Below are 20,999 nucleotides of genomic sequence, written 5' to 3'. Positions count from 1 at the left end.
ATCCAGCTGATGAGTAAAGTCTCCAAATCAGTAGTGAGTTACATTTACTCCTTCTCCTTCCTCACCCTTAACATCTGAGTAACGGTAAGGCTATACATGTGACTGTGAAATAAGTCTGTTCGAAACATAAAGATGATCCACATGTGTTTTCAAATGTTGTGATTTTGAAAAGTTAACATGATGTCTATCCCAGTTAAGGGGGATATCACCCTGCAATCAAATACAGTAAGAAATTCGAGGGAATTCCCTGGCGGTTCAGCAGTTAGGACTCGGTGCTTTCACTCCCATGGCCCAGGTTCAATCCCTGGTTGGGGAACTCTACTAAGTGGGATAAATAAAAATCAGAGTAGCTTTGTGTCAGTTTAGGTCAGGTTTTGCAAAAAAAAAATAATAAGTAAATATTTTGGTAAGGGACTTCTGGATTTTAGAATCCAAATAGATCAGAGATTATCACCCTATGTTCTCTATTATTCTACTAAAATGCCCCAAATAAAATGTAATCACTGTAACGGTGAAGTTTGACTGATTCTATCTCTTCAATCCTCCCTCAAATCTTACACTTTTCTCCATTTTTCTGGCTATGTCCTTAGTTAGGCTCTCATCTTCATTCACCTTACTGACAAGGCTTCCTACTTCCAATCTATTTTCTGCAATTCTGTCAGAGGGGTTCTTCTAAAATGCAAATCTGATTGCATCTACATTTTTCAATGACTTTCTATTGCTTTTAGGATGCAGTTCAAATTTCTTACAAGATTTACACAACTGCCTATACATGATCTGGCCCCTGCTTACTTTTTCTGGTTCATCTTTGACCATTTTGGCTACAGTACTTGTAGGGATTGCCCTCTCTCGATGTGGGGCTCTTACAAATGTTGCTCCCTATGCCTGGTATTTCCTTAACTACACTCTCAGTTCTATTTTGTCTAGCTCAATCCTTTATTTGGGGACTTAGGTTCAAGAATTACACTGCAACCCACAGAATGGCATTCTATAAAATAGATGTAGGCCCCTATTTATGGGGACAGTCATTCACTCAACAGTATTTATTACTATGTCATGCACTGTCTCAGACAATAGGGAAGCATTATTGAACTGACGACATGGACCCTGCCCTTATGGAATTTACATTTCAGCTGGAAAGACAAAACAAAAAAGGACACTGAAGTAATAACTGTGGTAAAGTAGTGAGAAGGAAACAAGGTTAAGGTAAAAAATGAGCTTCAGTTACTTTGATTACCATGGTCAGAAATGGTCTTTCTCAGGAGGTAACATTTAATCAAGACATAAAATAGGAAAAGGAACTAGACATGCAGGCGTGAATGGGATTAGGGATTAGTATGTAAAGGTCCTGAAATAGATGGGAAAGAGTTCTGTTCTCTGATCCAGGAGATGACCGTTGTAGCTTGACCAAAGTGAATGTGGGCAAAGTGGCAAGAAATGAGATCGGGGCTAGATCTTGCAGAGTCTTGGGGAACATGACTAGGAAAATGGAGTTTATGTTTATGTGTTAAGAACTTCTGGAAAGGTTTTAAGCTACAAAGTGACATGATTTAATTTATATTTTAAGACCACTCTTCTAAATGTATGAAAATGTGTTGGAAGGGAAGATGCAAGCAAGAAACCTAGTTAGGTAGCTTCACCAGTTGTCCAGGTGAGTGATGATGGTATAGATAGAGAAATATGGACAGATTCACCATACATTTTAGAGGTTAATGCAATGTGTTTCTGAAAGCATGTCAGACATGATGGTATACATGACTTGGAGTATATGAATATTTAATTAGAAAGACTATAACTAGCACATCAGACTGGTGACTTACTATTATTCCTTGGGATGAGACAAGTTGGTTAAACAAAAATAATTAAGTAAATAATAGGCTAGGTGGTATAGTGACATGGTAAAAATCACAAAGCTCGTTTGGTATGCACTGTTAACGGATGTGATGGCAGGGTAAAGGAACAGAAGGAATAAAATATGTTTCCCCATGTTCTGCCTTGAACAACTGAGTACAGAGCCATGAGATAAAGAGGAGCTGAGTCAGGGCTGGGAGAGTTGAAGTTCAACTGTGGACAGTTTGAGAAGTCAGTAAGATGTCCAACTGGAGATTAATTCTGTGCAGCACAGAGGTGAGTCTGGGATGAAAATAATAACTGCTATGGTACTAAGTCCATGCGAATGGAAAAAATTACTTAGGAAGAAATTAAGGAGAGAAAAAAGCGCCAGGACCAAGCCCTGAGAAACTTCGCAGTTGAGAAGTTATATGGAAGCAAAGTTAGAAAAGGAGATTGAGAAGGTTTGGTTTGTAAAGTAGGAGAAAACCCAGGAAAACGTGGAGTCAAGAGGCCAAAAGAGTGTTTCAAGGAGGGAATGGTCAAGCATGTCAAATCTGCTGAGAGCACCTCTGAGATGAGGAAAGGGAAGTGTCTACTAGGTTGAAATATATTACATCTTTGGTGACAATGACAGAGGTTTTAATGGAGGAGGGGAGCCGTACTACAGCAGGTTAAAGAGTAAATGGAAAGTGGAGAAAAAAACAAAAAATAAAGAAGTGGTAGCTACATACAATTCTGCAGCCTGTGGAACAAAAACCACATTCACAGAAAGATAGACAAGATGAAAAGGCAGAGGGCTATGTACCAGATGATGGAACAAGAAAAAACCCTGGAAAAACAACTAAACAAAACGGAGACAGGCAATCTTCCAGAAAGAGAATTCAAAATAATGACAGTGAAGATGATCCAGGACGCCGGAAAAAGAATGGAGGCAAAGGTTGAGAAGATGCAAGAAGTGTTTAATAAAGATCTAGAAGAATTAAAGAAAAAACAGAGATGAAGAATACCATAACTGAAATGAAAAACACACTAGAAGGAATCAATAGCAGAATAACTGAGGCAGAAGAACGGATAAGTGACCTGGAAGACAGAATCGTGGAATTCACTGCTGCAGAACAGAATAAAGAAAAAAGAATGAAAAGAAATGAAGACAGCCTAAGAGACCTCTGGGACAACATTAAACGCAACAACATTTGCATTATAGGGGTCCCAGAAGGAGAAGAAAAAGAGACAAAAGACGCAAGAAAATATTTGGAAACATTATAGTTAAAAACTTCCCTAACATGGGAAAGGAAACAGCCACCCAAGTCCAGGAAGCACAGAGAGTCCCATACAGAATAAACCCAAGGAGAAACATGCCGAGACACACAGTAATCAAATTGGCAAAAATTAAAGACAAAGAAAAATTACTGAAAGCAGCAAGGGAAAAACAACAAATAACATACAAGGGAACTACCATAAGGTTAACAGCTGATTCTCAGCAGAAACTCTACAAGCCAGAAGGGAGTGGCATGATACACTTAAAGTGATGAAAGGGAAGAACCTACCACCAAGATTACTCTACCAGCAAGGATCTCATTCAGATTCGATGGAGAAATCAAAAGCTTTACAGACAAGCAAAAGCTAAGAGAATTCAGTACCATCAAACCAGCTCTACAACAAATGCTAAAGGAACTCCTCTAAGTGGGAAACACAAGAGAAGAAAAGGACCTACAAAAACAAACCCAAAACAATTAAGAAATTGGTCATAGGAACATACATATCGATAATTACCTTAAACGTGAATGGATTAAATGCTCCAACCAAAAGACACAGGCTTGCTGAATAGATACAAATACAAGACCCATATATATGCTGTCTACAAGAGACCCATTTCAGACCTAGGGACACATACAGACTGAAAGTGAGGGGATGGAAAAAGATATTCCATGCAAATGGAAATCAAAAGAAAGCTGGAGTAACAATACTCATATCAGATAAAATAGACTTTAAAATAAAGAATGTTATAAGAGACAAGGAAGGATACTACATAATGGTCAATGGATCAATCCAAGAGGAAGATATACCAATTATAAATATACATGCACCCAATATAGGAGCACCTCAATATATAAGGCAACTATTAACAGCTCTAAAAGAGGAAATCGACAGTAACACAATAAGAGTGGGGGACTTTAACACCTCATTTACACCAATGGACAGATGAACCAACAAAAAATTAATAAGGAAGCACAAGCTTTAAATGACACAACAGACCAGATAAATTTAATTGATGTTTATAGGACATTCCACCCAAAAACAGCAGATTACACTTTCTTCTCAACTGTGCATGGAACATTCTCCAGGACAGATCACATCTTCGATCACAAATCAAGCCACAGTAAACTTAAGAAAACTGAAATCATATCAAGCATCTTTTCTGACCACAACGCTATAAGATTAGAAATGAATTACAAGGAAAAAACACAAACACATGGAGGCTAAACAATACGTTACAAAATAACCAAGAGATCACCGAAGAAGTCAAAGAGAAAATCAAAAAATACCGAGGGACAAATGACAATGAAAACACGATGATCCAAAACCTATGGTTGCAGCAAAAGCAGTTCTAAGAGGGAAGTTTACAGCTATACAAGCCTACCTCAAGAAACAAGAAAAAAGTTAAATAAACAATCTAACCTTACACCTACAGGAACCAGAGAAAGAACAAACAAAACCGAAAGTTAGCAGAAGGAAAGAAATCATAAAGCTCAGAGCAGAAATAAATGAAAAAGAAATGAAGGAAACAGTAGCAAAGATCAATAAAAGTAAAAGCTGGTTCATTAAGAAGATAAACAAAATTGATAAACCATTAGTCAGACTCATCAAGAAAAAGAGGGAGAGGACTCAAATCAATAAAATTAGAAATGAAAAAGGAGAAGTTACAACAGACACCACAGAAATACAAAGCATCCTAAGAGACTACTACAAGCAACTCTATGCCAGTAAAATGAACAACCTGGAAAAAATGGACAAATTCTTACAAACATATAACCTTCCAAGACTGAACCAGGAAGAAATAGAAAATATGAACAGACCAATCACAAGTAATGAAGTTGAAACTGTGATTCAAAATCTTCCAACATACAAAAGTCCAGGACCAGATGGCTTCACAGCTGAATTCTATTAAACATTTAGAGGAGAGTTAACATCCATCCTTCTCAAACTCTTCCAAAAAACTGTGGAGGAAGGAACACTCCCAAACTCATTCTACGAGGCCACCATCACCCTGATACCAAAACCAGACAAAGATACTACAAAAAAAGAAAATTACAGACCAATATCACTGATGAATATAGATGCAAAAATCCTCAACAAAATACTAGCAAACAGAATCCAACAACACACTAAAAGGATCATACACCATGATCAAGTGGGATTTATCCCAGGGACGCAAGGAGTCTTCAATATACGCAAATCAATCAATGTGATACGCCATATTAACAAATTGAAGAAGAAAAACCATAATGATCATCTCAACAGACGGAGAAAAAGCTTTTGACAAAATTCAACACCCATTTATGATAAAAACTCTCCAGAAAGTGGGCATAGAGGGAAACTACCTCAACAAAATAAAGGCCATATATGACAAACCCACAGCAAACATCATTCTCAATGGAGAAAAACTGAAAGCATTTACTCCAAGATCAGGAACAAGACAAGGATGTCCACTCTCACCACTATTATTCAACATAGTTTTGGAAGTCCTAGCCACGGCAACCAGAGTAGAAAAAGAAATAAAAGGAATGCAAATTGGGAAAGAAGTAAAACTGTCACTGTTTGCAGACGATATGATACTATACATAGAGGATCCTAAAGATGCCACCAGAAAACTATTAGAGCTAATCAATGAATTTGGTAAAGTTGCAGGATACAAAATTAATGCACAGAAATCTCTTGCATTCCTATACACTAATGATGAAAAATCTGAAGAGAAATTAAGGAAACACTCCCATTTACCACTGCAACAAAAAGAATAAAATACCTAGGAATAAACCTACCTAGGGAGACAAAATACCTTTATGCAGAAAACTATAAGACACTGATGAAAGAAATTAAAGATGATACCAACAGATGGAGAGATATCCCATGTTCTTGGTTGGAAGAATCAATATTGTGAAAATGCCTATACTACCCAAAGCAATCTACACATTCAATGCAATCCCTATCAAATTACCAATGGCATTTTTTTACAGAACTAAAACAAAAAATCTTAAACCCCAAATAGCCAAAGCAGTCTTGAGGGAAACAAACGGAGCTGGAGGAATCAGACTACCTGACTTCAGACTATACTACAAAGTTACAGTAATCAAGACAATATGGTACTGACACAAAAACAGAAATATAGATCAATGGAACAGAATAGAAAGCCCAGAGATAAACCCACACACCTATGGTCAACTAATCTATGACAAAGGAGGCAAGGATATACAATGGAGAAAAGACAGTCTCTTAAACAAGTGGTGCTGGGAAAACTGGACAGCTCCATGTAAAAGAATGAAATTAGAACACTCCCTAACACCATACACAAAAATAAACTCAAAATTGATAAGAGACCTAAACGTAAGACCAGTCACTATAAAACTCTTAGAGGAAAACAAAGGAAGAACACTCTTTGACATAAATCACAGCAAGGTCTTTTTTGATCCACCTCCTAGAGTAATGGAAATAAAAACAAAAGTAAACAAATGGGACCTAGTGAAAATTCAAAGCTTTCGCACAGCAAAGGAAACCATAAACAAGACGAAAAGACAACCCTCAGAATGGGAGAAAATATGTGCAAATGCATCAACGGACAAAGGATTAATCTCCAAAATATATAAACAGCTCATCCAGGTCAATATTAAAAAAACAACCCAATCAAAAATGGGCAGAAGACCTAAATAGATATTTCTCCAAAAAAGACATACAGATGGCCAAGAAGCACATGAAAAGTTGCTCAACATCACTAATAGAGAAATGCAAATCAAAACTACAATGAGGTATCACCTCACACTGGTTAGAATGGGTATCATCAGAAAATCTACAAACAACAAATGCTGGAGAGGGTGTTGAGAAAGGGATCCCTCTTGCACTGTTGGTGGGAATGTAAATTGATACAACTACTATGGAGAGCAGTATGGAGGTTCCTTAAAAAACTAAAAATAGAATTACCATATGACCCAGCAATCCCACTACTGGGCATATACCCAGAGAAAACCATAATTCAAAAAGACACATACACCCCAATGTTCACTGCAGCACTATTTACAATAGCCGGAACATGGACACAACCTAAATGCCCATCGAAAGATGAATGGATAAAGATGTTGTACATATATACAATGGAATATTACTCAGCCATATAAAGGAACGAAATTGGGTCATTTGTAGAGACGTGGACACATCTAGAGACTGTCATACAGAATGAAACAAGTCAGAAAGAAAAAAACAAATATTGTATATTAACACATATATGTGGAACCTAGAAAATGGTACAGATGAACCGGTTTGCATGGCAGAAATTGAGACACAGATGTAGAGAACAAACGTATGGACACCAAGGGGGGAAAGTGGTGGGGGTGGGAGGGGGTGGTGTGATGAATTGGGAGATTGGGATTGACATGTATACACCGATGTGTATAAAATGGATGACTAATAAGAACCTGCTGTATAAAAAAATAAATTAAAAAAAGAAGTGGTAGCTACAATGCTGTCCCACTTCATGAACTATTATTAAAAAAAAAAAAACCATTGTGAGAGTACAATTTTTCTTTTCTTTCTGGCTTTCCTGATGATGTTTTGAACCTGTTAGAACCAGTGATCCCACAAATCATAGATCACTAGTGCCAGTGAAGGAGGTATCTGTCAACCTATCTACCTTAGAAACTACTGTAAGAACTGCTGATCTATATCGCAGAGAGTCAATGAACAAATGTTTAAACATTTTCTTTTCCTTACTTGGTTTTCCTTTTGTATATCATTCAATTTATCATGATCAAAGATTTTAGGAATTATTTTTGTAGGCAGAGCAGAATAGGATGATGTGAAAGATAAAGAAATGTGGTATCTGGTTTGATGCTAGTCTTTGAATATTACTAGCTGGTGCATGAGCGTAATGGAATAAGTTCCTCTTGCCATGTGGCTAATGTAAAATGGAAAGTCAAAGTATCTGCCAGTAAGAACTTCAGAACTAAATGAATTCAATGAGGTTTAGGTCAGCAACGTTTGATCACAAATGTATCTAGCTCCTAAATGCAGGTCCACTGTCACTGGCAGATTGAGAATTTCAGAATTAGTTGAGGAACTTAAAACAAAACAAAAAAAGAGATCCCTAGGCCTCAGCCATTAGAGATTCTGATCCAGCACATGTGGGGTGAGATCCAGGAACTTGCATTTCTAAAAAGTTCCCCAGGATTTCTGATACACTGCAGGAGTTGGTGCTAGAGTCCCAAATGTATAGATGGCAATTTGTTGGTAAGGTAACAAGGTAGAGATATAAAATCACGAAATTTTAGCATTTGGAGGACTTTTAGAGAACACCAAGTTGAAACTCCCCTCTCTATTTCCAATCAGAAAGATAAGAGTCCTGACTAGTTCACAGACACACCAGTGACGGCTAGATCTCTTGCTTTCTGGCATTTCTATGATATTACACAGGCTGCCCTCTCTTACTCTTTAGTTAACTTATCTTATAAGTCTTTAGGTAAATATATTTTAATTTGTCTACAGGCACTAATTACTTTTTCTAATTTGTTATTCCCATAGGAGTGGACAAAGTTGGAACTGACTGGATGTTTACTTAAATGTGCATTCTTGACTACAGGTCTCTTCACAGCTTCCTCAGGTCCCAGTGATCGTAAAGGACAGAGACCACAGTTTTAATATCATATCATTTCTCACAGAAGGAATGGTTGATATATGACATGTGAAAGCAGGACCACTACCAGGTGAAAGAATTATTAATAAAGCTCCTTTTCTTGGAGTCACTGAATCAGGTTAAAGCTTCCAGGTGACAGGATTCCATGAAAGAGAACTGAAAAGCTGCTTCAGGGACAAATGGAGGGAAAAAATAGTCCAACTCCTGCACAGGGTGTGAGCTAATCTCACAGCTGTCACTCTGATGGTAATTTCTGCCTACTATTTATAAACTAAGACTTAAAAGTACAAGATGACAAAGTGTTCTAAACACAATTCAAAGTAAAAAGGTCTAAATGCTAAAATGTGTCCAATAGGTAAAATTTTAAAGTTTATCTTTCTAAAGTAGGACCCGTGTGCAAATACACACACACAGAAATAAAAATGAAATAAAAGACATAAAAAATTTGAGTACAGAAAGTGCTAAACTAAGATGCTATAAAAAGAAAAATTTGAATGACTTAAGTGTAAAGAGTAAAATTCTAGGACTAACAGATAAAGTTGAAAGCAAACAACAAAACTCCCCCCAAACTCCCCATAACAAATAAGTATGACCTATGAAAAGAGCAAAAATTAAATTAAAAACCAGAAGAATTGAGAATATTAAAAATATCATTTTTCTAAACAGATGAAGCTGCTCAAGTGTCTGTCAACAGATGAATGGATAAACAAAATGTGGTATATACATATAATGGAATATTATTCAGCCACTAAAAGGAACAAACTTCCCAGATATGCTACAATACGAATGAACCTTGAAAACATTATGCTAAGTGAAATAAGCCAAACACAAAAGAATATTATATAATTCCACTTATATGAATTATCTAGAATAGGGAAATTCATAGAGACAGAAAGTAGATTAAAGGTTTCCAGGGACTCAGGAAAGCAGCAGTGGGGAGTTCTTGCTTAATGGGTATTTTCTTCAGGTGAGGACAGGGTTTTGCAAATAGTTGTAACAGCTGTACAACACTGTGATGTAATTAATGCCATTGAATTATACACTTAAAAATGGTTAAAGTGGAAAATTTTGTTACCTATATCTTACTACAATAAAAAATAAGCCAAAACAGACTAAAAATATTAGTATGTAACAAAACAATTAAAACCAGAAATTAAGATATTAAAATAACAAAATACGTTACATATTGCAAGAATATCACCCCTAAACACAATTTAAGGAATCTAAGGAACATAGCAAGTATGAGGTAGGGGAGGGGTGTCAAAGAGCAGCATAAATAGCTTAATCTCAAATAATTAGGATGCACACATAATTTACTATCCTAAGCAAGACACTTCTGAGAGGAAAGGGGACACTATTAATAATAACAGGGAAAATATGTGTAGACTGAGACTGTCGGAGACAACCCAGGATATGTGGTCATTCTACATACAAGAGCAACAGGTCCTCAAAGTTGAGGTCATGCCCACAGCTTGGGGTCTGGCCAGAGTACAATGGTCTGAAAGCATCTTCCTGAAGGACACAAGTGGTATAAAATGCAAATCGCTTTTTCGTTGTTTTTTTTTTTTTTACAGAGAAGTAACACAATTACATGGTCTTTACTGAAGTTTCCTAATTTGGGATTCATAAAACAATCAGCATATTATTAGACTTTTATTAAGAGCTATTATGTTAGTCTAGGAATTTTAGAAAGCCAAATTATACTTTGAATTGCACTGGCAGGCACAATAAGGAGTTCTTAAGATGAATCATTTTTTATAAATCTACATTTTTATATATTACATTAGAGCTCTATAAATATATATGTATATATTCTTTTATACATATATATATGACTACAATTAAGCCTGAATATTTAAAAAATCAAACCAGAATTACTGAGAAAATTAGTAACTGATATCCAACCCATTCTTTATTTTTAAACTAAAATTAATCTTAAAGGCCTACACATAGGTTAACTTAAACAGTCCATACCTTACATGAGAAGTTCCGACTTGGGATGTTTCTTGCTAACTCTGATATCCTGGGTTTATTCTGCAGACACTTGGTTAGGTGATATTTTTTCAATTTTATGCTATTGTAATAATGATCAGCGAAGTTACAGTGATTCACGTGCTGTTTCTGCATGCATTTCCCAAGGTGAGGAATACTATACTTCAAAGCCTGGAGAAATAATTTGCTCTTCTGCTGCATATCAAAGTCCCTGGTTTATGCTCCCTTTGGGGCTGCCAGCACATGGATGATTTTCATAGGAATGATTATATAGTAGTGGGTTCTTAGAGCATCTAAGATCTGCAGTTCTTATCCCTCCCCTTTGGGGCTGTGTACCCCTCCAGTTACAAATAACCGCAGACAGCTGATAACTCAAAGTATCTGAAAACTTGTAAAAGTTAAAGTTTAATTTAAATCACACTTCTTGGCAGATGTGACATAAATGTCTCATTTGTAAAGTCAATCCTGTCAGGCTCAAACAGCACTGATTCTGGTACACACATGGGCAAACTAAAACAAACAAACAGAAAACAAAAAAACAAAATAAAAATTTGCAAATAAATACATAGACAATGGAGGCATCTCAGGAACTCTGAGGGCTTTTAAAGGCAAAACGGCTTTGATTTCACATAATTCATAACTTATCTTTGGTTTGTATGTGGAGGATAAACTGGAAAAGTCCAATTACTTAATACAGGTAGAGGAGAAGGGATTAGTATTTATTGAGTGTTTGCTTCATGCCACATGCTTTTATATACTTCATTTAATTTAAACTTCATAGGGACCTGATAGAGTAGCTATTATGATGTTGGCCTTACAGGTGAGCGAACTGTGGCTCAGGAAGGTTTAAGCAACTACCCCAGGTCACCTGAACAGTAATAGTAGAGCAATAAGTCTATCTGGACATAACAACAACTTGACTTTAATGTCAAAAAGGTGTTTAGCGCTTTAGTTGAAAAAAACAAAAAACACTTCAGGAGGCACACATGAAATGTGATGCCACCTGTTTTCTGTTGGGAAGCTGGTGCTTATTAACCTATCAAGGTAAGTAAAGCTAGTAAGTAGTTAAGTCAGAGAAACCTGGGTTCAGGTCTTCATTCCTGCACTTTCCACCTGTGCTTAGTTTTATCATCTGCAAAACAGAGATAATGATCCCACTTACTCTATGAAATAGCTATTCTAAGAATGAAACAATTTATGTTAAAATCTTAATGAAGTGTCTGGCACGTAGTAACCACTCAATAAACGGTGGCTACTATTTTTAGGGCAGGAAAAATCTAGGTATGTTGCACACTGTTGAATGTCATCATGGAAGTCTTCCACAAATTGCTCCTCGGTATCAAAAGTATTATACAATAGTGCGTCAGCTTTACCACAGCTCGGATCCGCTACGACGCCCCTGCCCCTCTTAACCTCTTTCTATGTCGCAGCAAAATAACGGGGGAGTGGGTATAGGGGATGTGCAGTTGACACCAGCAAAAACAAACAAAGTAAAATAAAAGAAAATAAAATAAAGGCCCTAAACCACTACATCCGTGCCCGTAGCCTCCATCCATCCATCTTTCACCCACTGGGAGAAGACAGTAGGCAAGTCTGGGGATAGGGGGTAGGGTAGACGAATGGGTGTTCCTGGGAGAAACCGTTCGTTTTCCCTGTGCATCCGAATGTGAGAGGGAGCGGTACCATGTGCCACGCAATGAAGGGACATCGGTCAAAAAGCTAGGACTAAGGGACTGAGGGATGGTTGGGTGGGGGTGAGGACGGGGTGAAGGGAAGAGACTCCCAGCCTACGCCCCCCATACGTACGCAAACTGAAAGTCAGTCTCGCTCTAGACACCGAAACGAGTGAAGGCAGGCCGGAGAACCCGATGCTCTCAGGAAGGAGCGCAGCTCCCACCTCACTCACGGTCAGCCGAAGTCTGCGTTCTGCAGCTAGCGGAACGACAGCCTACCCAGAACCGCCCGGAGCTGGTTTGCAGCACGCCGTCTACGTAACCGGCGTCTGGCACGAGTGCTAAGTGGATTCCGCCATCTTTATTGTGGTCAGGAATATTTTTTTTACTCCTCCTGGGTTCATTAACGCTCAAAGATATAAGCCTTTTGGTTCTTTGCTAGTCTTCAGAGCTCGAGATGAAACAGGAGAGAAGGGAACCAAAGGGGGCGGCGTCGCACTAGGTCTGCCACAGTTCCCTCACTCTCCGGCCTGCCCTCACTCAAGATGGCCACCAGCAAAATGGTGCAGTGGCGAGAGCCGCGCTGCCCTGGTTGCTAAGGAGACGCGACTACCGGAAATGCGGAATTCGGGGAGAGAGCGCGCGCTAGGGCAGTGGGAGGGAACCCCGGCGTCACAGATCCTGACAGGGAAGAAGTAGGCAGGTCCTGGCAGGGGGGAGCTGTGGCGGCGGTATCTCGCCAGCTGCAGCCGATGGAGTCTCGAGTCGCGGACGCAGGGGCCGGCCAGGCTGAGCGCGCAGCGGGCGAGGGCCGGACAAGCAGCAGCGCCGCTCAGGGACCCGCAATCTCGGCGCCCTTGGGTGCTGCCCGGTGGAAGCTCCTGCGGCAGGTAAGGTAGAGCCCTCTCGACTCACTTTTGCCTTTGGCCACTCCCCTCGCAAGCGACAGGCAGCTACTCTCCCCTTGGCAGCTCTGGGAGTTCCCTCACAGTTTTGCTGGGAGCCTCCTGAAAAGCGCCCCCTTGGTTCATCTAAGGGTCGCGCCAAAAGGAGGTATCAGGTGGAATTGGGCAGGGACGGGGCAGCCGAGGCTGAGTCCTGGGAAACTCAGCTCGAAGGAGAAGATCCCTTTCTAGACATTAGTCTGCATCTGAGGGACTTTTCTCCTTGCTCGCCAGTAGGGTCGGTGGGACCGCCGCTCCCCAGTCCATACTGTCCTTTCCTGCTTCTGTTTTACTTTCTTCCCCTGGTTTCTTCCCCTTGCTTCTTAACTCCTAGCCTGATTCTAGCTCCAAATCAGTCCCCTCTCTTGGTGATCAGCATGGTTGACTGTGTTGGGACAGTGACGTTGCACGTGTTGCTTCGGTTTCTTTCGTGGAGCGGAGAGCGAAGGGAGTTGCAAGAGCTGCCCCGGCGCCCTCCCGCTTCGCTTTCACGCGAAAGTTACATGTTTATCTTATGGTTTGAAGAGATCAGAGAGATTCTCGGTGTCTTAAGTATGTTGATTTTTTTACTGGCGGTTATCTTTTAGCACTTAAAAGTTGCTACTGTTGCTGGTAACTTCAGTCGTGTGCAGGTTTGAAGATTTTCTGATTTGACGACACTGACGCTCTTTCCAAACTGTTTGAAGTGAAATCTGTTTATTGTTTACATCCCAGTGTTATGCTTCTGCCTGGGGTGTCCTGCCGAACACTATTCAACAGGACATTTTCCATTTCTGACTTATATTTCGAGGAGAGTTTCCCAGCTATTGCCAGGTTACTTGAGATTGTGCTTTTGGTATTTTGGCGGTTACTTTGTTTGCAATTGTCTCGAGTCACCTTTTCATACAGTGGCCTTCCAGCGCTGTCATGACACAACTCAAAGATCATTTGTTTGCTGATGCATTGAAAGCCTTTGCAGGGCATTAATGATCTGGTTTTGCAATTAATGTTACAAATGGTATTATAGGATAATAAAATGCAAGTCCTCATAGATCATTATCTATAGGAAATTTCTATAGTGAAGTAAACATCAACTAAATTTAAAGTATCAGAATAGTAAAGTAGGGCCTTAAAATGATCAATCAAATCTTATCGTGACGACTTCAGTAATTCCTAGTAAAAATTCTAGTTGACCATCTCTTATATTCATTCTGAATTGTTGTCTACATTAGAATAAGGATAAGTTTCAGCTATGGCTGACATTTGAACTCCTCACATGCTTTGAAGTTTAATGTTTTGGTATACATGTGCCCTCTGTTTAGAGTCTTTCTACTTCTCTACTTGATGAATGACTGTTATCCTTCAGACCTCTATTTCAATCTCCTCTTACGTGAAGGCTCTGCTGACTCCTCTGGCTGAGTTAGACCTTCACCTCACTATATGGGTGAACCTCATATCACATTATTTTATGATCATTTGATCAGAGTCCAACTTTCTCACTACAGTAGGAGTTCTTCCTGGGAAAAGGTGATATTTTATTAATCTCCATCTCCTGCACTGGCTCTCACTAGTTGATTTTTAGTAGATACTGTTACATGTTGTGGAAAGCCTGAGTAAGGACGTCTTTAAGTGGCCCACAGCATCTCATCCTCAGTGTACTGTATCAGTGAGTAACAAATAACTACACTGTCACAACTGCATTCAACAGTGAGCATTTATTCTGTTTGTGGGCCACCTGGGAGTTGACTGACATAGGCTGTGATCAGCTGAGTGGCTCTATGCTGCATGCTTGGTCGACATGCCTCTAATTCTGGGCTGACATGTTCTCATAGTGACGACAGAGGTATAAGAGAGCAAACGCAACCACTGAAACACATTTTAAGCACCTACTAATATCCTGTTGGCCAAAGTAAGATACTTAGCCAAGCCTAAAGTTAGGAGGCAGAGAAGTATGTTTTTTTCTTTGAGGGAGCAGGGGAGAAAGTGAATATTTTTCTATAATAATCGAATCTTCCATGTATTTTAAACATTTGCAGGCTCTTAGTAAATATGTTTTAAATGAATGGACCATTTGCATCTTGTTAGCATCCAACTGGAAAACTGTGAGGAATCTAAACAATGCTAAAGATATGCAATTCTTTTTCTCTCTCTTATGTGACATCTTCATGACATCTGCTATGTCTCCTTGTTTTCTCCCTCACAATTCTCTTTCCACTAGGGCTCCAGTGCTATCTCATGGCCCTTCACCTTAACTGTTCAATATTTTCTATGTTTTATAATTAACATTTTTGAGAGAAAACCTGGTTGACCTAGTTCATCATTTGATACTAGGTCACATTGCTCTTGGGTGGCCTCAGCCTGCAGTGGCTTGAAGCAGGATTTTGGTTCATGGCCAGAGACTGAGGTTGGGCCGTGGCAGTGAGAGTGCTGAATCTTAGCCACTAGACCACAAGGGACCAGTGGCCAGTGACAAGGCCCTGGCCCATCAGCTGTTGTAGAAGTGAATTTCCACATAGAGATGGAAAGTAGTGAAACAAGTGTTTATTAGGAGGAAAAGAGTACCTGTGGATAGACACATGGGCGAGCTCAGAGAGAGAGTTGTGTCCTCGTGGTAGTTTGAATCACTTTTATGGGGCATTTCTTCTGGGTTTCCTTTGGCCAATCATCTTGCTTTGCCTGGTTCTGAGTCCATATCGGTATATCTCAGGGTCCTCCCATGTGTGTGTGCGTGCATCTCTTAGCCAAGATGGATTCCAGCGAAGAGGTGTATGGGTAGGATGGCATCACTTACTATGGGGTAGCACCCCCTCCCTTTTTGACCTTCAGAGAGCCTTTCTGTGTGTGTGTAGTGGAGAAGGTCTCCTTGACTTCAAGAATGAGGAATATGTGGTCTTTTATCTCTTATCTGGGCAGGGCTTAGCTCTTCTCCCTCCTGCTATTTTGGAGTATCTGTCCACAGGGGATGAACTCTGGCTGCTCACCCTGGGGCCCATCTATCTCCTGCCTCAACATGGAAAATTGCTGACTTTTGAGTCTAGTGCCCACTTTAATCATATGAGGTCTGAAAGTCTATGGATCAATATCAATAGAGGCTGTGGATATTCCGTAATATTTTTCTCTTTGTTGTGTCTCACTACCTGATGGCAAAGATAGCTGTTGGCAACTTCATCATCCACCCAGCTAGTGATCCAGAAGAAATAACCCTTTTCCCCAACACCCAAATCATTTCCTCCAAAGAACTCTAAGAGGCGAAGTTTGCACCAACTGCGGTGTCTAGGAGACTAGTGCACTTTGGCCTGCGTCATGAGCCCACCCTGTGGCAGGGAAAATAACAACCCTACCATTATTGCATAGGGAGAGGGAGGGGCATTTCCCAAGGGGAAGGGATGTAGAGCAGATGAAAAAGTAGCAAATGACCATTACATGCTTATACACATCTCACAACCACCTACAGAATGAATAATGGGGCCTAGAGGTCTGAATACTTGGCTGAAGAATCCGATTAATGGAATATTTCACAGTACAATTTATTTTTATTTTTTTAATTAAAAAATTTTTTATTTTTGTAGTTTTTTGGCTGTGCCTTGCGACGTGTGGCATCTTAGTTCCCCAACCAGGGATCAAAACTGTGCCGCCTGCATTGGAAGCGCAGAGTCTTAACCACTGGACTGCCAGGGAAGTCCCTCACAGTACAATTTAAATTAAAGCAGGATGATATATGTTTGAGACTGTCAATGCGGAAAGAGACAGCATGATTTCTGGAATAGAATTTCATACAATTGATTTTAGTCCCAGATCTACCACCCTTAACTATTTGTATGATGGTGAGCACCCTCTTTGGACCTCAGTTTTCTCATTTGTAAATGAGAGAGTGGGACTAGATTTCTTTAAGACCTTCTTCCTAATAATTATTATTCCATTAGTTTTTGTAATATTTAATTCATGACAATACCAACAGGTGGTATAAAAAAGCTTGTGAAGAAGGACAGTTAACTTGGCAAGCAACTCAACAGGGAAGGGCAGGATTGTGCACTGGCACTATTCAGTTCACATGGTCCAGTCTGAATATTTAATAGAGGGAATGGAGAGTGTTTGTTAATCCAGAGAATCAGTTACTAGAGATGTACTGTATTTTGTGCTCTTTTTAGGCCTTCTGATTCCATTGTAGAAAATGGCAGACAGGCACCAAGAGAGCATGTCTTAAGAATGGTTGTGTGATGTGCTTGTAGATCTTGCACTGAGGGTTGTGGTTTAGATCCCTACATAAGTGAAGAATTGAGGGATGGACTCTTCATTGGTTTTTATTGGCATCACTTGGATCACTTTCTGCAGCAGGGGCTGAGCAAGGTCATTCGTGCTTTTTCACTCCTTTTTTTTTTTTTGCATAGAGAATTATTTGTTGACAACATTTTATACATCATTGTATTTATAAGGGTTTTTTCCCATTGTTTAAGTTAACCTGACATTTCAATTGATTATAGAACTTTATACTGCTACAGTCACAGATGACATAGGGTTTTGTGTACTCTGCAGAACATACTTTAACCGTAAGTGTTTACATGTAATGCTCATCCCTGACCCCCGCTGTTCAAACCTTGTTGACATATACGTCAGTGATTGGAGGAGATTTTCTTTTTTATGTCTCTGATTTATTAAGATTAATAATTGGTTTCATTGGATTCCTTAAAAATATTTAGGATTGTGTTTTAGATTAAAAAGGTGAATGTGAATGTTTTCTTGAATTAGAAGTATGTAGCTTATCAGTCTAAAAACAAAATATTCCACCAATAATTATTTTGAATGAAATGAACTTTTAACTGTGCAGTAAAGAAACGAAAATGTTTAGAAGGCTCTAGGTGTGAAAGCATTTGTCTTTTTTTTTTTGAATTTTATGTTTTGTGTATTGGGTTGGTCAAAATGTTTGTTCAGGTTTTTCCATAAGATGTTACCAAAAAACGCAAAGGAACGCTTTGGCCAACCCAATATTTTCCACAATTTAAAAAATTTTAAAAGCAAAAACTTTCTAGAGCAGTGAATTTTGAGTGGGGTTTGGAAATTTACATATTTTAACAATTGCTGCAGATAAACATCTTTTCATGCTTATTTGCCATCTGTATATCACTTCAATGAAATGTCTCCTCATGTCTTTTGTCCATTTTCTTTTTTTTTTAAAGATGAACGTATATTTATATTGGTAAATGTAAAAGAGAGAAAAACTAACATAGTATTGACTTATTTTAAACATTTTATCAAGGCACTTTTTTTTTTTATACAGCAGGCTCTTATTAGTCATCAATTTTATACACATCAGTGTATACATGTCAATCCCAATCACCCAATTCATCCCACCAGCACCACCCGCTCCCCTGCCTCTTCCCCCTTTGGTGTCCATACGTTTGCTCCCTACATCTATATCTCAATTTCTGCTCTGCAAACTGGCTCATCTGTACCATTTTTCTAGGTTCCACATATATGCATTAATATACGATATTTGTTTTTCTCTTTCTGACTTATTTCACTCCGTATGACAGTCTCTAGATCGATCTACGTCTCAACAAATGACCCAATTCCATTCCTTTTTACGGCTGAGTAATATTCCATTGTATATATGTACAACATCTTTATCCATTCATCCGTCGATGGGCATTTAGGTTGCTTCCATGACCCGGCCATTGTAAATAGTGCTGCAATGAACACTGTGGTACATGACTCTTTTTGAATTATGGTTTTCTCAGGGTATATACCCAGTAGTGGGATTGCTGGGTCATATGGTAATTCTATTTTTAGTTTTTTAAGGAACCTCCATACTGTTCTCCATAGTGGCTGTATCAATTTACATTCCCACCAACAGTGCAAGAGGGTTCCCTTTTCTCCACACCCTCTCCAGCATTTGTTGTCTGTAGATTTTCTGATGATGCCCATTCTATCCAGTGTGAGGTGATACCTCATTGTAGTTTTTTTTTTTTTGCGGTACGTGGGCCTCTCACTGTTGTGGCCTCTCCTGTGGTGGAGCACAGGCTCCAGACACGCAGGCTCAGCGGCCATGGCTCATGGGCCCAGCCACTCCGCGGTATGTGGGATCTTCCTGGACTGGGGCATGAACCCGTGTCCCCTGCATCGGCAGGTGGACACTCAACCACTGCGCCCCTTGGGAAGCCCCCTCATTGTAGTTTTGATTTGCATTTCTCTAATAATTAGTGATGTTGAGCAGCTTTTCATGTGCTTCTTGGCCATCTGTATGTCTTCTTTGGAGAAATGTCTCTTTGGGTCTTCTGCCCATTTTTGGATTGGGTTTTTTTTTATTATTGAGCTGCATGAGCTGTTTATATATTTTGGAGATTAATCCTTTGTCCGTTGATGCGTTTACAAATATTTTCTCCCATTCTGAGGGTTGTCTTTTCGTCTTGTTTATGGTTTCCTTTGCTGTGTGAAAGCTTTGAATTTTCACTAGGTCCCATTTGTTTACTTTTGTTTTTATTTCCATTACTCTAGGAGGTGGATCAAAAAAGACCTTGCTGTGATTTATGTCAAAGAGTGTTCTTCCTATGTTTTCCTCTAAGAGTTTTATAGTGCCTGGTCTTACATTTAGGTCTCTTATCAATTTTGAGTTTATTTTTGTGTATGGTGTTAGGGAGTGTTCTAATTTCATTCTTTTACATGGAGCTGTCCAGTTTTCCCAGCACCACTTGTTTAAGAGACTGTCTTTTCTCCATTGTATATCCTTGCCTCCTTTGTCATAGATTAGTTGACCATAGGTGTGTGGGTTTATCTCTGGGCTTTCTATTCTGTTCCATTGATCTATATTTCTGTTTTTGTGTCAGTACCATATTGTCTTGATTACTGTAACTTTGTAGTATAGTCTGAAGTCAGGTAGTCTGATTCCTCCAGCTCCGTTTGTTTCCCTCAAGACTGCTTTGGCTATTTGGGGTTTAAGATTTTTTGTTTTAGTTCTGTAAAAAAATGCCATTGGTAATTTGATAGGGATTGCATTGAATGTGTAGATTGCTTTGGGTAGTATAGTCATTTTCACAATGTTGATTCTTCCAACCAAGGACACGGGATATCTCTCCATCTGTTGGTATCATCTTTAATTTCTTTCATCAGTGTCTTATAGTTTTCTGCATAAAGGTATTTTGTCTCCCTAGGTAGGTTCATTCCTAGGTATTTCATTCTTTTTGTTGCAGTGGTAAATGGGAGTGTTTCCTTAATTTCTCTTTCAGATTTTTCATCATTAGTGTATAGGAATGCAAGAGATTTCTGTGCATTAATTTTGTATCCTGCAACTTTACCAAAGTCATTGATTAGCTCTAGTAGTTTTCTGGTGGCATCTTTAGGATCCTCTATGTATAGTATCATATCGTCTGCAAACAGTGACAGTTTTACTTCTTTCCCAATTTGCATTCCTTTTATTTCTTTTTCTACTCTGGTTGCCGTGGCTAGGACTTCCAAAACTATGTTGAATAATAGTGGTGAGAGCGGACATCCTTGTCTTGTTCCTGATCTTGGAGTAAATGCTTTCAGTTTTTCTCCATTGAGAATGATGTTTGCTGTGGGTTTGTCATATATGGCCTTTATTTTGTTGAGGTAGTTTCCCTCTATGCCCACTTTCTGGAGAGTTTTTATCATAAATGGGTGTTGAATTTTGTCAAAAGCTTTTTCTCCGTCTGTTGAGATGATCAT

General features: G+C 39.1%; 2 protein-coding genes across 8 annotated transcripts in view; one reads left to right on the top strand and one right to left on the bottom strand.

Annotated features, from left to right (window-relative positions):
* Positions 1 to 12,698, bottom strand: part of PREPL (prolyl endopeptidase like) — a 57,006-nt gene extending 44,308 nt beyond the window's left edge. For 3 of the 6 annotated variants that reach the window (XR_003794931.1, XM_029232173.1, XM_029232174.1), the window contains exons 1-2: positions 12,530 to 12,635; positions 10,706 to 11,233 (exon numbers count right to left, since the gene is read on the bottom strand). Coding sequence is in view for 2 of the 6 variants with exons in the window: in XM_029232173.1 (XP_029088006.1) it covers positions 10,706 to 10,924 (219 nt within the window). In the remaining 4 variants the exon portion in view is untranslated. Of the gene's footprint in view, positions 1 to 10,163; positions 11,234 to 12,529 lie in introns of those variants that run through there. The other 3 variants (XM_029232175.1, XM_029232178.1, XM_029232177.1) reach the window with 3 other exon arrangements.
* Positions 12,699 to 13,112: 414 nt separating this feature from the next.
* CAMKMT (calmodulin-lysine N-methyltransferase) overlaps positions 13,113 to 20,999 on the top strand; it is a 389,523-nt gene continuing 381,636 nt past the window's right edge. For both annotated transcript variants that reach the window (XR_003794865.1, XM_029231722.1), the window contains exon 1: positions 13,113 to 13,286. Coding sequence is in view for 1 of the 2 variants with exons in the window: in XM_029231722.1 (XP_029087555.1) it covers positions 13,149 to 13,286 (138 nt within the window). In the remaining variant the exon portion in view is untranslated. The remainder of the gene's footprint in view (positions 13,287 to 20,999) is intronic.

The sequence above is a fragment of the Monodon monoceros genome, unplaced genomic scaffold (genome assembly GCF_005190385.1).
Source record: "Monodon monoceros isolate NGI ecotype Baffin Bay Population unplaced genomic scaffold, NGI_Narwhal_1 Super_Scaffold_19, whole genome shotgun sequence".
Lineage (NCBI taxonomy): Eukaryota > Metazoa > Chordata > Mammalia > Artiodactyla > Monodontidae > Monodon > Monodon monoceros.
The sequence above is the reverse complement of the archived record's forward strand: the minus strand, read 5'-3'. Positions and strand labels throughout refer to the sequence as shown.